The sequence below is a fragment of the Equus przewalskii genome, chromosome 2 (assembly GCF_037783145.1).
Source record: "Equus przewalskii isolate Varuska chromosome 2, EquPr2, whole genome shotgun sequence".
Lineage (NCBI taxonomy): Eukaryota > Metazoa > Chordata > Mammalia > Perissodactyla > Equidae > Equus > Equus przewalskii.
Genome location: NC_091832.1, coordinates 54,337,256 through 54,355,855, shown reverse-complemented (window position 1 = coordinate 54,355,855; position 18,600 = coordinate 54,337,256). Strand labels below are relative to the sequence as shown.

Below are 18,600 nucleotides of genomic sequence, written 5' to 3'. Positions count from 1 at the left end.
CAATTTATTCATTCCTTTGATTATTGTTTACTACTGTCTTCCCCATTCGGACAAAAGCTCCTTGAGAATAGGGATGTTTCTCTGATGTGTTCACTGATGCATCTCAAGTGCCTGGTTCAGTGCCTGGCATCTAATAGGTGCTTGACAACTATTTGTTGAACAAATGAGTGGGTTACTGCTGCCACGGGGATTGTGATGATTTTTATTTTCATCTTTTTCATTTTTTATGTTTTCCCCAGACTTATTATGTGTATCTGCTAATACCATAAACAAAGAAAATTATTAAACATAAGGTAAGACTTACAGTAAAGACCGCTTGAAGGTTATTAAGCTTCTCTATTTCCTTGGGCATCCCATTACTGCCCCAACGAATTAGGTAGTTCTCACTGGTGGAGGAAAAACAATTATTCTTAATGAGGGACTAACGGGATGGAGCTGCCCTCAGTATGGATTTCAGAGGGCAAAAGGAAGCTCCAGAGCAGCTCGGTTAACTTCATCAGGCAGGCGTGAATGCAGCACAGGCAGGAACTGAGACCGCACAACTGCTCACTCTCTGGTCTCTCCAGAAGTGTGCCTGCTGCAGCCCGGCTCCATGAGGCACACCCCGTCCAGACCCAGGACAAACACTGCTCAACACGGGCACAGACACGGCAGATTCCGCCTGGGGTCTGTCTTCCATCTCAAATTCTTTGCATAAAAGTTTCAGCTTTGATGAATCAAGAATATAATTTTAATTATAAAATTATAGAAATCATTCCAAATCCATCCACTGAAATCCACATCACCACACTCAAAAGTTCTATTTTAGAAATAAACAGTTTGTCAGTAATTACTTTCAACCACCTTCTCAACAATGTCTGCTTTCTTAGCTGCTCAGCAGCAGCATGACTATAGGACTGAACAAAGTCCATCATCATTCCCTATAGCCTTTTTAAAAAAAAATTTTTATAGCCTTTATTTTATTAGAGCAGTTTTAGGTTCACAACAAAGCTGAGTGGAAGGTACAGAGCTTTCCCATATACCTCCAGCCCCCATACAAGCACGGCCTCCCCGACTAGCGACATCCCCCAGCAGAGTGGTATTTTTGAAACAACCAATGAACTGACACGTCATTACCACCAGAGTTCATGGTTTACATGAGGGTTCACTCAGTGTTGTCCATTCTGTGGGTTTGGACAGAGGTAAATGGCATGTACCTACCATTACAGTAAGTACCATACAGAATACTTTCACTGCACGAAAATCCTCTGTGTTCCACCTATTGATCGCTCCCTCCCCGCCCTCTATGGTCTTTTCAATTCTTTGTTCCTATTTCCATGGTCTGATGAGTTTCATGTGATTTCTAAGACCGAGGACTACACAAACCGTTACTGCACTGTTTCAGCTGCCATACAGAAAGCCTTAGCAGCCCAAAGGATTTTATTTTCTACTGCCGAGAAATCCTCCCCATCTTCTCCGCTTTCCCCTCTTAATCTAGCAAAGAACTCCCCAGTTAGGGGGCAGTGGAGGCTTGGGATTTTCACAAGGTCGACAGCAGAGGACCTGGCTCTCCACTACCTGATGAAAGTGGACTGGTCCGGGTCATAGAGGGCCATGAACAGCTCTGCATCCTCCCCAATGTTGCAGACGAAGTTCTTGAAGTTCACATAGAGGCCGTAGGTGTGGACAGCGCTGAAGATGGACTGGCCCCGCAAGTCCAGGTTCTGCAGTATTGACTGAACACAGAGGAAAAGAGGGAAAAGTGTCTTGGTTTTAGCAAATGGGAGATACTGACAAAGACACTGGCCTGCAAATGGGGACAAATATAATTACCACCCTAAAGGAGAACACTTACTGAGGAGAAAGTGTGTGTGAGTGGACAAATGATCGAGTGAGCAAAATATAATCACTATTAGTTAGATGATCAACACTGTCCTATTCAGGGCCTTGGACCCCAGGAATTCAATAAATGCTGTCTAAAGTTGATAAGTCATGGGTTTAGTAGCTTCAAGATGTTCTCATCTCTCACAGTGGCTTCTGGATGAACCACAAAGGTCAAGATTCATTATCCTTCTTTTGGGGAATAATTCTCACTGCAAACAAGAGATTCCACCAGAAGGACTTCACCCTCGGGCACGGTTAGCCACTGCTTCCAGACACATAATTAAATGTTATCACAACTTGTGCTAAGGAAATAAAAACGACAAACTAAAGAAAATAAACGGAAACCTTTACTCATTGGAACAGAAAGACTAGAAGAATATACACCAAAATGTCAATATGGTTGGGTCTGGGCAGTGATACTATGGGTGACTTTTTTCTGGTTCTCTTTTTCTGTACTTTTAAAATTTTTATTTAATGTCCAATTACTACTTTTAAAATCTTTCAAACACTTTATTTTTAAATATTATTTTATTCATTTTGGAAATTGAAATACATTTACCAGATACAGAAGGTAACACAATAAAAAGGCTCCCCCCCACCCAGCTCTCCGTCCAAGAGGCATCGATTAATTATCAATTCCTTGTCTATCACTGCAGAGTTAGTCTACGCATATGCAAGCACAGATGTATGTATAATCCTTTTTGGAACACAAATAATCGTGCTTTATACACACTGTTCTGCATGTTGCTTTTTCTAAGATATATCTTTGCAATATTTCCCTATCAGAACATATATAGCAACCTCATTCTTTTTGTTATGTTCTGCTTTGCAAATGAGGAGATGAATGATTTTCTAAACAACATTTCTACCTCTGTTGTCAATGACTACCTTTCTCTCATTAAAAACAAAAGCAAAAATGGAACCTCAGTAGCCAAAAGCTGCACACTTGAGGAAGTGTACCTTTTCTTCTTGGATCTTTTCCTCAATCCTTTTTGAGGCCATTTCATGGGCTTTGAAAAGGGCAACGGTGCTGGTTTCATCTGGGTCCAAGATGTTCCCGTTGTCATCTCGCACTACTAGATCTAACCCAAGCATTCTAGAAAGAAAGAAATGGTCAGCTAGTCCTCCTTATTAGGAACAGACTCTACTAAAGAGCCCTCATGAAAGAACCCAGAGGATTCATAGCTACGAAGGTTGGAAGAACAGCTCATTGGGTTTTCTCCTTTCAATTTCTGCCTCCTTTCCATGTAACAACAATGTTAGAAAACATGATGTTAACCAAACTCGGATCATGATATGCAAAGTAATCTGGTCCACAGAACCTCAACAGGAAAGGAAAAATTGGCAGTGACTCTGACCAGATTCCTCTGACCACAGACTTTTCCTCTAACGTCTGCTGTTTGGCATAGGAACGATGAAAGACCAATGCACAAATATTTGGGGGCTTGCCTTGATTTCCTTAAAAGTACAGATTTGGGGGACAGTACTTAATTCAAAACTGTCTTAAAGGAGATCCATGAAGTAAGTCCTGGCTGTTGTATCTCATAACCCATCTCGGAGCATGGGCTCTGACGTCAGTCAGACAGGATTTGAATTTTGGTTTTAATGCTTGCTAGCAAGGTGAATCTGGGTAATTAATTTTTCAAAGTCCTGATTTCCTCATCTGTAACCATTCCCTACCCTTCAGGGTTGCTGTGAGAATTTCATGAGATAATGCATGTAAAGCATGCAATATCTAGCATATGACACACTCTCAACAAATGTTAGCTCTTATTGTAACAAGTGGCACAAGAAACACTGGGCTGTGTTAAGATGTATCTCTGAGTGTTGTGTGGGAATAGCAACAGCTATATGGTCTCTTTATGGCACGACCTCCACCAAGTCTTTTATGCCCAATGTGCACACAGAAGTAGAAAAAATTTCCTTAGTTCCAAGAAGTTGGGGACCACGATGAAAAGAGGATACTGCTATCTGAATGCGCAATGTACATTCCAGGCACCAGGCACCAATTTGGGAGTAGGGATCTCCAAATAGCAAGAAAACTCAGGGATAACAGTGAAACGTGCCAAGTCTTTGAGAAGAAAGCAAAAATGCCTAATTTCCCTTCTCCCTGTTTTATAGCATCTCTATCCACTGAGTTAATCTGGCAGGTTCCTTTCCATGGCAGCCAGATGCACAGGCCACCCAGACTCATGAGTGATGGGGCCTTGTTGGCTGCTCAGGGACTGGATCACTGATGCACTGATGGAGTGGTTTAATTTCTTGAGGTGCTTCCAAGGGCTGGACTGGGAAGGCAGGCATGTTCCGCTGTTTGTGGGATGTTAACATCCTGTGCCAGAGATCAGGGTCCTCCAGGCCAACGCCATACTGTGACAAGACCCAACAATACAGAGGCAGCATATGTGCAAGTGGGGATCTGCCTTATCCCACCCTAGCTGTTTTTTAAGAGTCTTCCAGCACTCCTATGAAGGGACAAGTGACGGGGGAGGGAACTGTTAATTCTTAACCCTAAGAAGGGAGCATTCGACAGGGAATCGAAAGTCTTGGGTTCAAATTTAAGCATTCCCGCTTATGTGACGTGAAAGTAAATCACTTAAGCTCACTTAGTCTGTTTCTTTAACCATAAAATGGGAATAACAGCTACCTCATAAGGTTATAATTAAGTAATACACGTGAACTGCACATAGGAGAGATTTCATAAATAATTGTGGAATCTGAATCTTGTAGGCTGTTTACTCCAGCTATTTCTGAATACAGCGGTCAGAGTCCATAACACTTAAATGAGTAGGATAATGAGCTGTATTGTAGAGTTCTCTGAAGTATATCCAAGAGTCCTAAAGTTGGAGAAGTAGGGAAAAGGGGAAGAAAAAATAAACCACATATGCTCAAGTTGAAGAAATGTAGAAAATGAGACTATATGTCAAATGGGTCATTAACCAAAACTGAGGAACCAACGGTCTTTTAAAAAGAACTGGTCAGGAGCCATGAATCCCAGGTCACCATAAATTTTGAGGAATTGACTAAACGTCTCTTTTTCTAAAAGGCAGTAGTACCTGGAACCTACATATCTGCCTCAGCTAGTCAGCAGGTTGATGAAGCAATGAACTTAGAAGTTACTGGAGATATAATCAACAGGCTAAAAACATTGTTTTACTATTCTGGCAAATCTGGTTTTCATGCACTGTAAAAAATGGCCCCAGTTAGGGAAAGAGAGAGAAGGAGTCTCATATTGGCTTAAAACCCATTGTTGGAATAAAAATAGAGAGCTTTCCAGGTCTCCAAAAAGGTCGGCCTTGGATGCTCAGTGCCTTCAGTTTATTCCGCAATGAAGTCAGTCCCAGCCAAGCCCACCTTCCCTGTTCATCTGTCATCTCCTGGAGACCAGAGATCCAGCACACGGTCTGGCCTGTGGAGGGTGCTGCCAAATTGTTTTTCAACAAAATTAACTGTTTCCCAAGGCAAAAAGAGAGCAGCAAGCATTATTCTTTGGCAACTCCAAGATCAAAAGTTCATGGTGAGCACGAAGCTGCCCGTCTTTTTCCAGGTTCTCAGTGGAAAGTCATCCCTGGTTTACCTGTTTCCATGATCGATTTTGGCTGTGACCTTCTTCTTGAGCTCTGCCAGTTCGTCCTTGGGGAGTGTTCCAGACAGGATCTGGGACCGCCACTCGATCAGGTTGTACGTCATCTGCTGCAGCTGGCGGAAGAGCGTGACCTTGCTGTTCTACGATGGAAAAATGAGGTGGAGGAAAGAACCCAAAAGAAGTGTGATGGAGAACGGGAACATTTTTTGACTTCATTTTTCTTTTTTTTTTTTCTTTATGCTTTTTCTCCCCAAATCCTCCCAGTACATAGTTGTGTATTTTAGTTGTGGGTCCTTCTAGTCGTGGCATACGGGATGCCGCCTCAGCGTGGCCTGACAAGTGGTGCCATGTCTGTGCCCAGGATCCGAACCAGTGAAACCCTGGGCAGCCGAAGTGTAGCACGTGAACTTAACCACTGGGCCACAGGGCCGTCCCCTGGACGTCAGTCTTTTAAGGTTCTATAACCAATTAATTTTGCCATATGGTAAGCTGTGCATTTTGAGGGGATTTTTTAAAATATTACTAGGGATGGCTCTGTCTGATCCACTCCCACTCCCTCCTCTACTGCAACTTCAGAAACAGATAAGCAAGTGTTTGGTTGGATGGTTGGTCCTAACTCATAAGGACATCAAATCATCCATGCACCCTAAAGTTCTGCCCATGTCCCTCCTTTGTTGAAAACCCTCCAGTGATTTCCACAGTCCAGATAGAGTAGATCACATTGTAAGCCCCTTCCTATCTTGGCTCATGCCCACATTCCTAGCTGCATTGTACGCCAATCTCTACCTCAAAAATCTATGCTCCTTCAGTGTAAAACTATGTCCATTTCTCCCAGGTGCTCCAGACCCTCTCAATATGTTACTTCCTCCACCCAGAACCACTCTTGTCCTCTTCCCCCAAACTTACTCCCATCTTTATCTCCCTCTCACTCACACCCCACTCCCACCCCCTCTGCCAACTGCTTATTCTGACTTCTTCAGTCTCAACTTAGAAGTCTCTTCCTTGAAACCCTAACTCTGGGTTTGTCCCTCCTACAGCTCCTGAAATTAACTCCTATCACAGCATTCAGAACCCGGGACCATCTTGGCCCATCTGACTCTCCCCCTAGACAGTAAGCAGCTGTAGGACAAGGAGCTTGTTCATATTTGTATCCCTAGGAGCTGGTACAGAGTAGGCACTCTATAAAATGCAGGAGTGAACTACGGACAGAGAAATAACTGTAATTTCAGAAATGAGGGATATTGGAAAGTAAAATGTAAAACATTGTTTTAAAATCTGTTTCCCCAGAAAATTCTTAGACTATTCAGAATGTTGGACCTAGAAAAATTAAACCATTATTCTGGATTTCAGTAAGAACTTCCTGTAACTGAACTAAACTAATGACCAACTATATTTGTGCTCCAATCATTTTAAGAGTTAAATCCCTGATGTGTGAGCCATTATGACATTGGTTCTATCTACATGAGATTGATTCATTAAATATATGTTTTTAGAAAAACTGTCAAGAGCATCTACTATGTGCTGGAAATAAAGTTCCTGCTCCATTCTAGAGGGAGAAAAAAAATACATGAACTACACATATGTGTGTATATATATATGTAAACAATATATAAATATCATAGACAATATTGTTTACATATATAATATATATAATACTTATATACACACACACAAAATAATGTGAAATTATGAGACGTGTAAGAGGGAAAATAAACAGGACAATATGATATGGTGTATGTCGGGGAAGGAGATCACTTTAGATAGAGCGGTCAGGAAAAAACTGTTCTGTGTATCACTTTTGAAATATGTTTTTTGAATAAAGACCTGTACAATTCCAGCCACCCCATATAAGCTATGAAACCATTTCTTTTTTATTTAGGTAAAAAGCCACGACAAGTTTATATAACCATACACTTCTAAAATTATAGGAAATATTACTATCTGCTATGAAAAAAACTCAAAAAAAGCAAAACACCACAGAAAGCAGCTGTTGACGGCCGAGCAGCATGTTCTTTAGGGACATTCTTCTACAACAGTCCCAGGGACACTTCCTGGGCAAGGCACCCAGTAGAATCAGGTTGAGAATGTCCCAGGTTCTCTGGAACAAGGAGCAGATGCGGAGGGAAGAGCCCTCAGCCCAGAAGTGGGGCGGTGGGAGGCAGCAGTGAGACTGGGAGAGTGGGACATGAGCCCAGTAAAAGAAGTCTGAAGTTCTGAGAGGACACAAAGGAAAGAGACAAAGACTTATTTTGACTGCAAGGTGCTCTGTTAACACCGCTGATCTGAAGAACACAGAACCGAAGCCTGCTGAAACTTTTGAAACTGCCTCGTCTCACGCTTTTAGCATTTTCTGAGTTGCCTCTTTCTCATCAGCCAGTCTTTAGAAAAGCATAAAAATGGGACTTTTAAAAGTCCCATTTTTAATAACAAAGGTACAAATCCTACTTTTTTCATTCAATTCTAATGTTTCCGTCTCATTGTCTTTCAAACTGGAGAAAGGAGTGAGAAACTAAGCCCATAAAATTTTGCCTTTCAAAGCCATTAGGCAGAAAGGGAATCTTTTTCTCTTTCTTGCAAGGTATTTATCTTCTCCTAGTTAGTTTTTTGTTTTAATGCTTCCTCATTTTAACGAAGATATTAGGTCTCATAATACGATAAAGAAAGGCTCAGAGACTCAGGGGATCCTCTGTGAGAGACAGTGCTCTGATTGTGGCAATGTTCACAACTTCTGGGTCTCAATTATATCAGACACTATCCACGGCAATTTAATTATTGCCTGTCCGTATCAGCCTTGTTTGCCAAGTTCTCCCTGAAAAGAAGGATGAAGACAACCATTCTTCTCTGATTCACTGTGCCAAATTAATTCTGAATAGACAAGCTGGAACACACCAAAGGAAGCAATTTCCCCATTTACTTGAAAGAAATGGATTTTGTTGCCACATTCCTGAGATTGTTCTAAGAAGGACGTTCTGTGCAATAGCTGGCCCTGACACTTTATGGATTCTTGGGGAAGCATAGAAGGACAGGTGAGGAGAAAATCGAGCAGTCCCCGTAACACCAGGAGCCAAGGACCTCTGAGTGTCCATGTTTTCTCCCTGTCACACCCTCATTCCTGCCCTCTTTTCTGAATCCTGCACAGCCCAAGCCGGCCTGCTGCCGAGTGCCTTCTCTCCTACCTCCGGCCCTTGCTAATCTCAGCCTGTTTTACACCAGCACCCCTTGTCACATAATTTAGGAGGGCAGGAATTTGTTTAATAGTTTCTTTGATCCTCTCCACAAAAGTGAGCACAATCCTAGGACACAGGAGCAACTGAACAACAAATGTTGACAGCTCAAACTTAAAATAACACTCTGGCTTCAACTTGAGGAATAGCTACACGAAAGGAGAAATCTAAATATGCCATCAGACAGCAAAGGTCTTCCTGTGTCTGGTTAGAATTTCTCCCTCTTTGCCACCTGGAGATCTTTGAGGTCTCACTTTTTACATTTCTATTCTGGGTGTCTGCTTTTTCTTAAAAGAATTTCTAGAGACAAAACAAAGTCACGAAAAAAAAACAGCTTAGTCTTCAAGGCTGGTTAGGGATACAGAGGCCACCCATTGAGTAACTTAGAAATTCTGGGGGCCATTGAGCCAACGGCATCACCTCACTGGGTTCTGAAAATCTGGGTTCTATTCTACACTTTCCCAAAGAATGCAGAGCACAGTCTAAAGACTTTTCTCTGGTCCTCCACCTCACCCTCTGCAAAAGAATCACTATTTCCTCTGCTCACCAACGTTTCCTCTTCCGCGCAGATTCTACACTTGAGAGGCAAAAGTACTTCACTGGAGGTATGGGGACTTGATGTCTTTCTCTAATTCTCACTAACTTGCTAAGCGACTCTGGGCAAATTGTTCCCTCTGGGCTGTGCCCATCTGTAAAATAAAGGGACCGGCACCAAGATCATTCCCAAGGACGAGCGTCTTCCAGTCTAGGCTGAGCCATTTAACTCAATCACTCCTCCATCAACTTCCTGATTAACTCTATCTGACTCTGACCATCTCACTCCTGATGTACTAACACGCTTGGGTGGCTCTGTATCAAATTTCACCTGCATGTATAGAGCTCTTTGCAATTCATCTCATGTCTTTTCCAAGTATCTGTAACTCCTTGGTCTTGGTCTTTCTGTGTCCGCGTGCTGCACTGACCACGAACGCCAGGAAGAAGGGAATCCGCACGGCCCCTCCCATTCTTCCTATCCATTCTAGTGCCTTTTCTCTCTGTCAGAAAAAGACTTCACCTGACTAGCAAAAGCTTGATTTTTAAAGAAAATATTCCAGTAAAAGACAATTTTTGCCTCTAGAAGTAGTGTGAGAAATCCTGAAAGCCACGCAACAGAGTCAGAGAAAAACAAAACTGGAAAAACATGCAAAGCAGCAGCCTGTCCCGTCCAGTCACTGCCACGTCTCATCTTGCCTCTCACGACAGCCACGCTGAAGCAGGGCGTGCAACACACAGATGAAATGCCTGACAACAGGATGAAGTTCTCCATGGGAATTTTCTGTCCTTGGTAATAAGCGATCAGATGCCGGTTTCAAACCATGAGACCAGCTTAATTACACTCCAGAGCATATGCTCCAGCAGCCAGTAATAACCAGCAGTTCAAAAAGATTAGACTTGAGTGCTTTAATCTGCCTGGATATGCAACGATGGGAAGAAAGGGCGATTCACGGTGTCCTGCAAGTTCCCCCACCCCCACCTCAGTTACAGGCACTTTTTCTACTCCAGATTTTTATAGAACTATAGACTAGCACAAGGTTTTATTTTGCTGGCAAGTTTTAAATGAGAGGAGATTGGTCATTTCCATGAACTACATTTTAGCAATTAAATTCACTCGATTCAACAATATATATTAACCATCTTCTACCACCAGGCTCTCCTTGTATCTCTTTTCCATAAGGAGATAGGATTAGATTCAGTCTCTCAAACTTATATGGACGAATCAGCCTGGCTGACCAGAACTCACTGACCCATTTCTCCAACTGGAAGGCGAGAACAGCGCTGAGCTAAATGTCAGGCAGAGATGTTACAGAGTGTGTTTATGATAACCCAACATCTCAGAAATTACAAGACAGTGCCTCTCAAAAATTCTTGTCCCAACATCCCCACAAATATCCTCTATCTTGCCAGTTTTCAAGACCTGATTTTTAGCTGAGAAAACTTGGTATTGTAATGTGGGATGCAGATTTGTGCATATTCAAAAAGTATAATTAGGTTATTATTGAAAAGGCAAACTTAGACATTACATCAATCCGATTATGTCTAAATTAACGCGTAGGCATCCACCCTTCTAGCTGGGGGAACCTGCATGGAAGCTGGAGATGTGCTGCTAGAAAGAAAAGCAGCCAAAGTTCAGCTCACTGGATCTACTTTCCCAGGCAGGAGAAAATCATAAGACCCTGAGAGCCAGCAGAGAATAATGGACAGAATACTGAAAACCTCTCCACCTAGCACAGTTAAGTAACTCTAGGGCTGGAAGGGAGCCCACCCCCTCACCCCAAGCTGGAGGATGAGTGAACAACCGCGGGTAGGTGGCAAGTGCACCTTAAACGACTTCAGGGCAAACTTCCACAGTGCATCTAGTTCTCCCAAGGCTTTTCATCATTAATCAGCTCTTTGATGAAGCAGTGCTTCACCGGGTGCTCAGAGGCTGTCACATTTTGAAGACGGTGTGCCAGGCACTGTCCCAGAGTTTTACACAGATTACCCCTCGGATTTTTTTACAGCACATTTGCAAGGCATATATAATATATAATTACCAGTTGAGGTGAGGATAATAAAACTTAAGAGGCCAAAGGACTCATCTCAGGCTGTAGAATCAGCTAGTGGCATGAACTGAACAAAAACTCCCACCTTCAGAACCGTGTTCCTTCTGTTTGGGTTTGTTTACAGAAACTACTACTATGTTAGTTATTTTCTGTGAATATGAAAGTACACAGCAAGTAAGGGTGCAAGCTAGAATCTAAGAACTGGCCATCTGTCTGACCCCAGTGTCCACAGGCTTGCCATTTCACCAGGCGACCATCTCCTCATTCACAAATTTCCTCTCTTCCTGATCAACCATTGAAAACACACCCAGTAAACGGGTTCCAATTGAGGAAGAGCAGAGCAGGCAAAGCTCATCAGAATCTGTTGTGAATTTGCACTCTGTGCTGGCATGCTTCCCCTTTCCTCTCTGGAATGGATCCATGCCTCCTGGACCTGAACCTAAACCAAGGAGGCTCACTATCTACGGTGGGAAACACTTGGCCTGCTTACTGAGAGCTCAAGGCCACTCTGCCTAAGATGATAACACAAGACAAAGGGAGTGGCCTTGGATAAGGGGGAACACAGAAGGGAGCTTCAGAGTCTCCGAATCGGGTCAGAGGGACCCCGAGCAAGGCTGCCCAGAGGGAGGACGTCCAGAGCAGCTACTGTTTCCAGCTAAGACAGCATCAAGAATCAATGCTCACATTGGCAGAGTCCTTGAGGGTCTGCCCACACAATGATTTCATAGCCACCATCTCTTGTCACACTCTCACAACTCTATGGAATATACAAGAAAGATTTTTTTTTTTGAGGAAGATTAGCCCTGAGCTAACATCCGCCGCCAATCCTCCTCCTTTTGCCAAGGAAGACTGGCCCTGAGCTAACGTTCATGTCCATCTTCTTCTACTTTATACGTAGGACGCCTACCACAGCATGGCTTGATAACCGGTGCGTAGGTCCACACCCGGGATCCGAACTAGCGAACCCTGGGCTGCTGAAGCAGGACGTGCGAACTTAACTGCTGTGCCACCGGGCTGGGCCCACAAGGCAGATTTTATACCATTCTACAGAGGGTCAAAATCCATCAGACACTTGAAGACCTCAAGTGGCTTGCCCAAGACCACAGGACCAGTTTGGGCAGGGCCTATACAAGAAACCAAGCTTCCTACTTCCAGTCCAGTGTCTGTCCCCTACAGCCTGCTTCCTCCCAAAAACATAGGGCCAACATCCATCAGGAAAGATAATTGAATAGAAAAATTCCCCACACATGAGACTCTGGACTTACTACATAAATTTCTTGTGAACTAAGACTCGGAAGAGAACTGGGAAATGTGTTTTAGAGAAATGTGGAGGTTCTATGACACCACAGCTGTCTTTAAAGACATCAAACAGAATGCCTGGTCTCATAATCTGTGGAAGGAAACGCCTGAGAGAAATAATACAAGTATTGATGTATATTAGTAGAAATCTGTATTTATCTTTACATAGACTGAAGGAACTTACACACAGACTCAGAAAACAAAAAATCAATAAAAGTGCATGTGTGGTGGGTGAAAACTATAGATTTGGGTTCCTTTTACTTTTTTCCTAATGAAGCATAACATTTGAGGCTTGCTACGTAGACACACTAATTTTTGAGAAAGAAGCCCAGAAAGCATGCCTGAAGTGAACTGTCAATGCTTTGGGAAGGGACAGGAAAAAAACAGAGAAAGTCATGATTAATAACAAGCTCTTTTTAAGTGGATTATTTCTTCATAGGTGAGCATGCATCAAAAGCAGAAGCAAATTGCTCAGCCCCGTCAATGAAGATTCCCACAATGAACGTCTTTCAGTCAACCAACAGCACCCATAAGACATTTTTAAATATTCACAAATAACAAGAGTTGTCTTACTGGATGTTGAAATTAAGATGGGAAAAGTGCTGCCCTCTGAGAAGGGATGGATGTTTTATTTTTTTCTACTTAGAACCCAATTCTGCGATTAACTAGTAAATTCTCACAGAGGAAATCCTCAACCCAAGCTTATCACCATTTAACTACTAAGGGATTTTGGAAACCCAAATACACGAATCATATTTCTTCCTCCCTGGTTCAGTTATTTCTCATTTCTGCTCAATAGCAGACTTGGCACTATTACCTGCGGACATGTAGAGGACACAGATAAAGAACTGAGCACAACAATTGCATTTTAGCAAGAAGAAAAGTCTACGTCATTCATACGCTCCATTCTTGTATAGTGCAACTCAAAAAGTCTCATTTCCCAGGACTTATTATCTGATACGTTTCACCACTCACTAATTTCCAGCACAAATATGTTAAGAAAATAACCCATGTATATGCAATTGCTCACCCATCAAATTTGCTGCATTCACCACTAACAATCAATTAACCAGAACCAGAGAGTGCTTTCAACAGAAGTACAAGATGATTGATGTAGGCCAAAGGGCTTAAACAACATCTCTACCCTCGGAGGCTGTGATTTAAGAACCTACAGGTTAGCACTCTCCTCAATTAAACATAAAGAGACCAAAAGATCACTTGCATTACAAGGCAGTGTGCCCCAAGGACCAGATGATGGGTTCAGCAGTAAGTGCTCTTATGGTCCAGAAGGAAACATTATGGATGGGTGTATTTAGAAGCCACATTATGAAGAAAAAAGGCCTTAAATGAGGCCTTGAAGAATGGACAGGCAGACAAAATTCAAGTGCTTTTCCACTGAAGGGGATGGTGATTTCTACTGCTGTGATCCATTGTGGGAAGCAACAGCCCTGAATGGAAATGAAATATCTTCCATTAACTTGTAGAAGTTATGCTGGAATGAGCTTCTGATTACTACTCTTAGTACTTAGGGTCTACAGTGAGGTGTTCTCAATAATTTATTAAGATTGGCTTTTGGGAGTTAAAATGAAGAATCAGCACATGACTGAACAAAAACCACATGAAGGGAAGAGAATGGCTCCTAGGCCATCGAGTCTAGTCTATTCCCTCACTGAACTCATTCGCACATCCAACAAGAGGACATACGCTCATCATAGGAATTGCTGGACAGCCATGGAAGCCTGGAAGACGCTTACAGAGGCGGGACCTCATGACGCGTATCCACGAGGTCTCCAGGAAAACAGTGTTTGTGCGCTCTAATGTCACGGGAAGAGCTTCCTAAAGTGGACACATGTGCAGGCTTGCAGCCAATGGACTTTGAGCATTCTTGGTCTCTTGAAAGACAGTGGCCCTACGTGTTCTCAGTCTGATAATAGTAAATGCCACATTTACCCTGTCTTGATTGCAATCAAGACATCACTGCTTGTGATTATGGTTTATCATGGAAACAATGTGCTGATTCCTGTGTAATTTCCCACTGAACTGGCATACTTATTAGCATTTTGAGGTCAAATCATTGTTGTGAGAAACAGTACTTTGAGCTGGCCCCAAAAAGAAGACTCTTTAGACCATGGCGTAATACTACTCAGTGCCAGAGTCTGTAAGTTTCACTGGCCAAGGTAAAGAATGCTGCCCTCATGGGAGCCCTCATGCAGCTGAGCACTGAAACAGTCACGGATTTCTATCCACTGGGATACACGTACAGGATAAGAGCATGTCCTGCAGATTCCTCACTGATAAATCTGTAATAATTAATAATTGCACCTACTCTGTAGGAGTGTGGTGAGGATTAATATTTCCTGGCACTTAGCAAGGACTATGTAAGTGTAAGCAGTTGTTATTATCATTCTTACTTTACAATCAGCATATGTGTCAGTTGAAAAAGGACTGACCTAATCATTATGTCCACTTCTGCACTGCCCCATATCATTAACGACCCTACTCCAGCAAACAAGAATCTGCTGGCTATCAGCCATTGTGTGGTCCAGGTGAGATGTGCCCACTCCACAGAGCTTATTAGCAGAGAGCTAATAAGCTGTCTTGCAGCAGAACAGACTGAGGGCTCAGGAATAATGCCACCAGCTCCAAGCCTCAGGGGAAAACTTACCACATAGAGCTTGTGCCAGATGACAACCCATTCTCGCAGGGTCGACGTGAGCTCCTGCACCAGGGGGAGCTCACCAGGAATCACAGTTTCGTGCTGCCTAAGGAGACCAGAGAGATGCTCATGTTACTCCAGGTCGATCATCGCTGCTTTTCTTGACAGTGGTCATATTCTCAAAGCTCAAAGATGGGAATGGGGCTGGTTGAGCTTGAAACAAAACCATGTCTGTTAGGGTTAGGTATGTGTAGGAAATTTTATCACATCTAAGCATCTGAGAAAAGAGAAGGAGCTTAGAACACCACGGTTGTCAAAATGAACTCAGTTTCTGCAATGGCATGGGCCTGAAGCACAGCCTCTATCCCCCCATTTTGGATCCCTACGGGAGCCTCAATTAACGGAGCCATGCTGGCTTAAGTGGCTCCCAGGGATGGACGGAAGCCAAAATCCTGTATTTAGCTGGTTCTTCCAAGCAGCCATTTTATGAGGGAGGGTGGGTGAGGAAGTGACCATGGCACAAGGGTCCTGGGGTTCATAATCTCACACAGGACCTGCTGGTGGGGCTGAGGCTGTGTCCTCTTCTGGAACGGTCCTCAGTTTTTTCCTCATCTGCTGCCTCACTACGTAGAAAATGTACATACACCAAACTCATTACTTACTCACAGGAGACATATAACAAGGTAGGGCTGACATTTATTCAAATAAATCCTCTCTGGTATTTTTATGATTAGCAAAAAGAGAAGAGGAAAGAGCAAGCAAGGAAATGGAGGTTAGTGGTAGGATTGCCAGACTTAAAATACAGGACGCCCAGCTAAATTTGAATTTCAGATGGATTAAAAAATCTTTTATTATGTCCCATGAAATGTGTGGGAGAAACACTGTAAAAAATTACTTTTTATCTGAATTTCAAATTTAACTGGGTGTCCTGCCTTTTCTCTAGCAACCCTAATTAGTGGGAATACTCCTCCCACGCTGCCTTTCCACCACCATGGCTGTGGCTGGTGACACTGGAGGCTGCCCAGGGACGGTGCACCGGAAAGAGGACTCTCCAGGACAGGACACCTGGTTTTCAGTCGTGGTTCTGCTACTGAAGTCATATGAATTTGGGCCTGTCTCCACCTCTCATCTCTGGAATCGGGGCAAAACTTAACAACTGAGAACGTTCTTTGCAGCTTTGAGTCTGCATGACTCTGTGACCCACGCTACTCTCTCTCAGCCCCGATTGCAGTCCTGCTCCTGCCTCTCCTTATTCTCTCCTTAACTCGCCTGCCTGTCGGCTCAGCAACTTCAGGCTGAGTGTCACTCTTCCTAGCTGCCATGGCGGCAGCACTTTCCATGGGAAATGATAAGGTGGATAAGAAATAAGAATACCCCAAACTTAATACATTTCATCTGCAGAGCACATTTGCACACATTACTTTATAATTTCTAATCAAGGTCATGACTAATGTGGAGCCAAATTTGTTTGTTCGGCCCGATTTGTCCCTGATTTGCAATGGAAACAAGCCTGGGGTACATGGAGGCTGACTGACTTGTCCTGCTGATTAGCTTGCTCACCCGTCTCCCGGGATCCCCAAATAGGGGGCTCTCACGTCTTATCAGCAAATCACGCCAAAGGTTCATGGACAAGCACACACACACACACACGCACACGTGTTGGTGAGCAGGTTATGAGTGCACGAGGAAGATAAAGGCCCTCCGTTCATTCGTGATCTGTCTTTACTATTGTGGGGAAGAATGCCAGGGACAACAGTACAACGGCACTCCTTAATGGTAATGTTACATCTTTATCATTTTTCAGGAGTCTTCGTAGAATGGAACTTACCCTCGGTCTTCCACAGTCGCCTCTTTCAAATGGATATACGTTTCAGGGAAAATACCCTACAGAGAGAAGAACTTTGGTTACGTGGCCATAAAAATCTCAGCCCAAAGCAAAGAGCACAAATGGCACAAATAACAAATGTGGGGAGAAAGGACACCTGGACACCAGCTCAGGTCTACAGGCTTCCAGGACACCCGTTACCTGGACTGGCCGTCTATGAAAGCACGGCTGAACACTCAAGGTATAAATTAAGATCTGGGTTCAGAAAGCCTAAGATAAATGCTTCGTAAATGAATAAGCAAATGTGCCCAGGGTAGCCCAGAGCTGCAGTAACAGTCAGGAGTTCAACAGTGAGATCCTAAAAGCCCCGCGGATCCTACCTGCCCTGAGAGGATGCCTGGAAAGGGTTTCAGGTAATTAGTGAGATGGAGGGCTATGTCCTTAGTGGCCCATGAAATTACACTGATTTTCTAAAGTAATTCCTCTCGACACTTTCGCTTAAACCAAATGCACCCAAAATCAATTAGGACTAGTCATCTGGTTATTTTTAGCACTTGCGGGTCTCAAATTGCTCTCCATCCTATATCCCTCAGAGGCAATTCTACATCAGTATGGTGACCCTGCCCACAGGCAAACTAAGGTCCTAAAGACATAAAAGAAAGACTAGAAACTGAAGAACTGAAGATCAGATCTAACCAATAGGAAGCGAGTCGTGGATGTGAGTTTTCTTAAATGCCAAAAGCTTCTGCTGTTTAACTGTGTGCTATCCTCATCACTAAACAGAGAAACTGCCATCTGGAAAAGGCATTGCTGTTCTTTATTTTATGGTACTTTGCATGCCAGACCAGGGGAGGGAGGAGAAGAACCTGTTTAACAGGCACCATTGGCTCAACTGCTCCTAGGCCCAGCCTGTAGAAGTTAGCGCAAGCCTGTGGACATTCCACGTCGGGGCTGGCTGACGCAGTCAGACATCCCCCTACCTGGGGGACTGGGTCAAAGATGCGCGTGTACCCAGTCATCCTTAATCCATTCAGAGACAGAAAACTAGGGAATTTCAATCGAGGTCGGTCTTGTGCCTAGTTTCGTGTGCTAGGTTTATCTCAACAATACTCTTCTTTCTCCCTTTTAATCCTTTGCCAATAAAACAGGAAACAGCAAGAATATTGAGACTGCACTGCTCCCAGAATTGGTGATGACAGGGTGGATCCTGCCACTGCTCGAGTCAGAAGCAAAATGTTCATCCTCTCCCGCCAGGCAGGAAGAACCAAAAAAAAAGAACATCCCTTCCCATCCACCCTGTAAAAGGGGCAGGCGTGGGGCACGTGACAGAGAAAGCGCTGCCCTGATCCTGTTATTGATAAGACCCAGAGCACACAGAGGCAAGGGAATACTGATCTCGGTCCTTGTAGGCACAGGACTCACAGAGATCTTGGAAAACTGATCAAACAAAACAGTCAAAAACAAACAAAAATTGGGCAGGACCTGTGGCCAAGTGGTTAAGTTTGCGCGCTCTGCTTCGGGGGCCCAGGGTTTCGCCGGTTCGGATCCTGGGCACAGACATGGCACCG

At 43.6% G+C, this 18,600-nt stretch overlaps 1 protein-coding gene across 3 annotated transcripts in view; it reads right to left on the bottom strand.

Moving 5' to 3' along the window:
• DOCK5 (dedicator of cytokinesis 5) overlaps positions 1-18,600 on the bottom strand; it is a 203,587-nt gene that overhangs the window by 106,823 nt on the left and 78,164 nt on the right. For all 3 annotated transcript variants that reach the window (XM_070607172.1, XM_070607174.1, XM_070607178.1), the window contains exons 4-9: positions 17,036-17,091; positions 15,217-15,313; positions 5,438-5,586; positions 2,824-2,959; positions 1,558-1,715; positions 305-386 (exon numbers count right to left, since the gene is read on the bottom strand). In XM_070607172.1, coding sequence (XP_070463273.1) covers positions 305-386; positions 1,558-1,715; positions 2,824-2,959; positions 5,438-5,586; positions 15,217-15,313; positions 17,036-17,091 — 678 coding nt within the window. The remainder of the gene's footprint in view (positions 1-304; positions 387-1,557; positions 1,716-2,823; positions 2,960-5,437; positions 5,587-15,216; positions 15,314-17,035; positions 17,092-18,600) is intronic.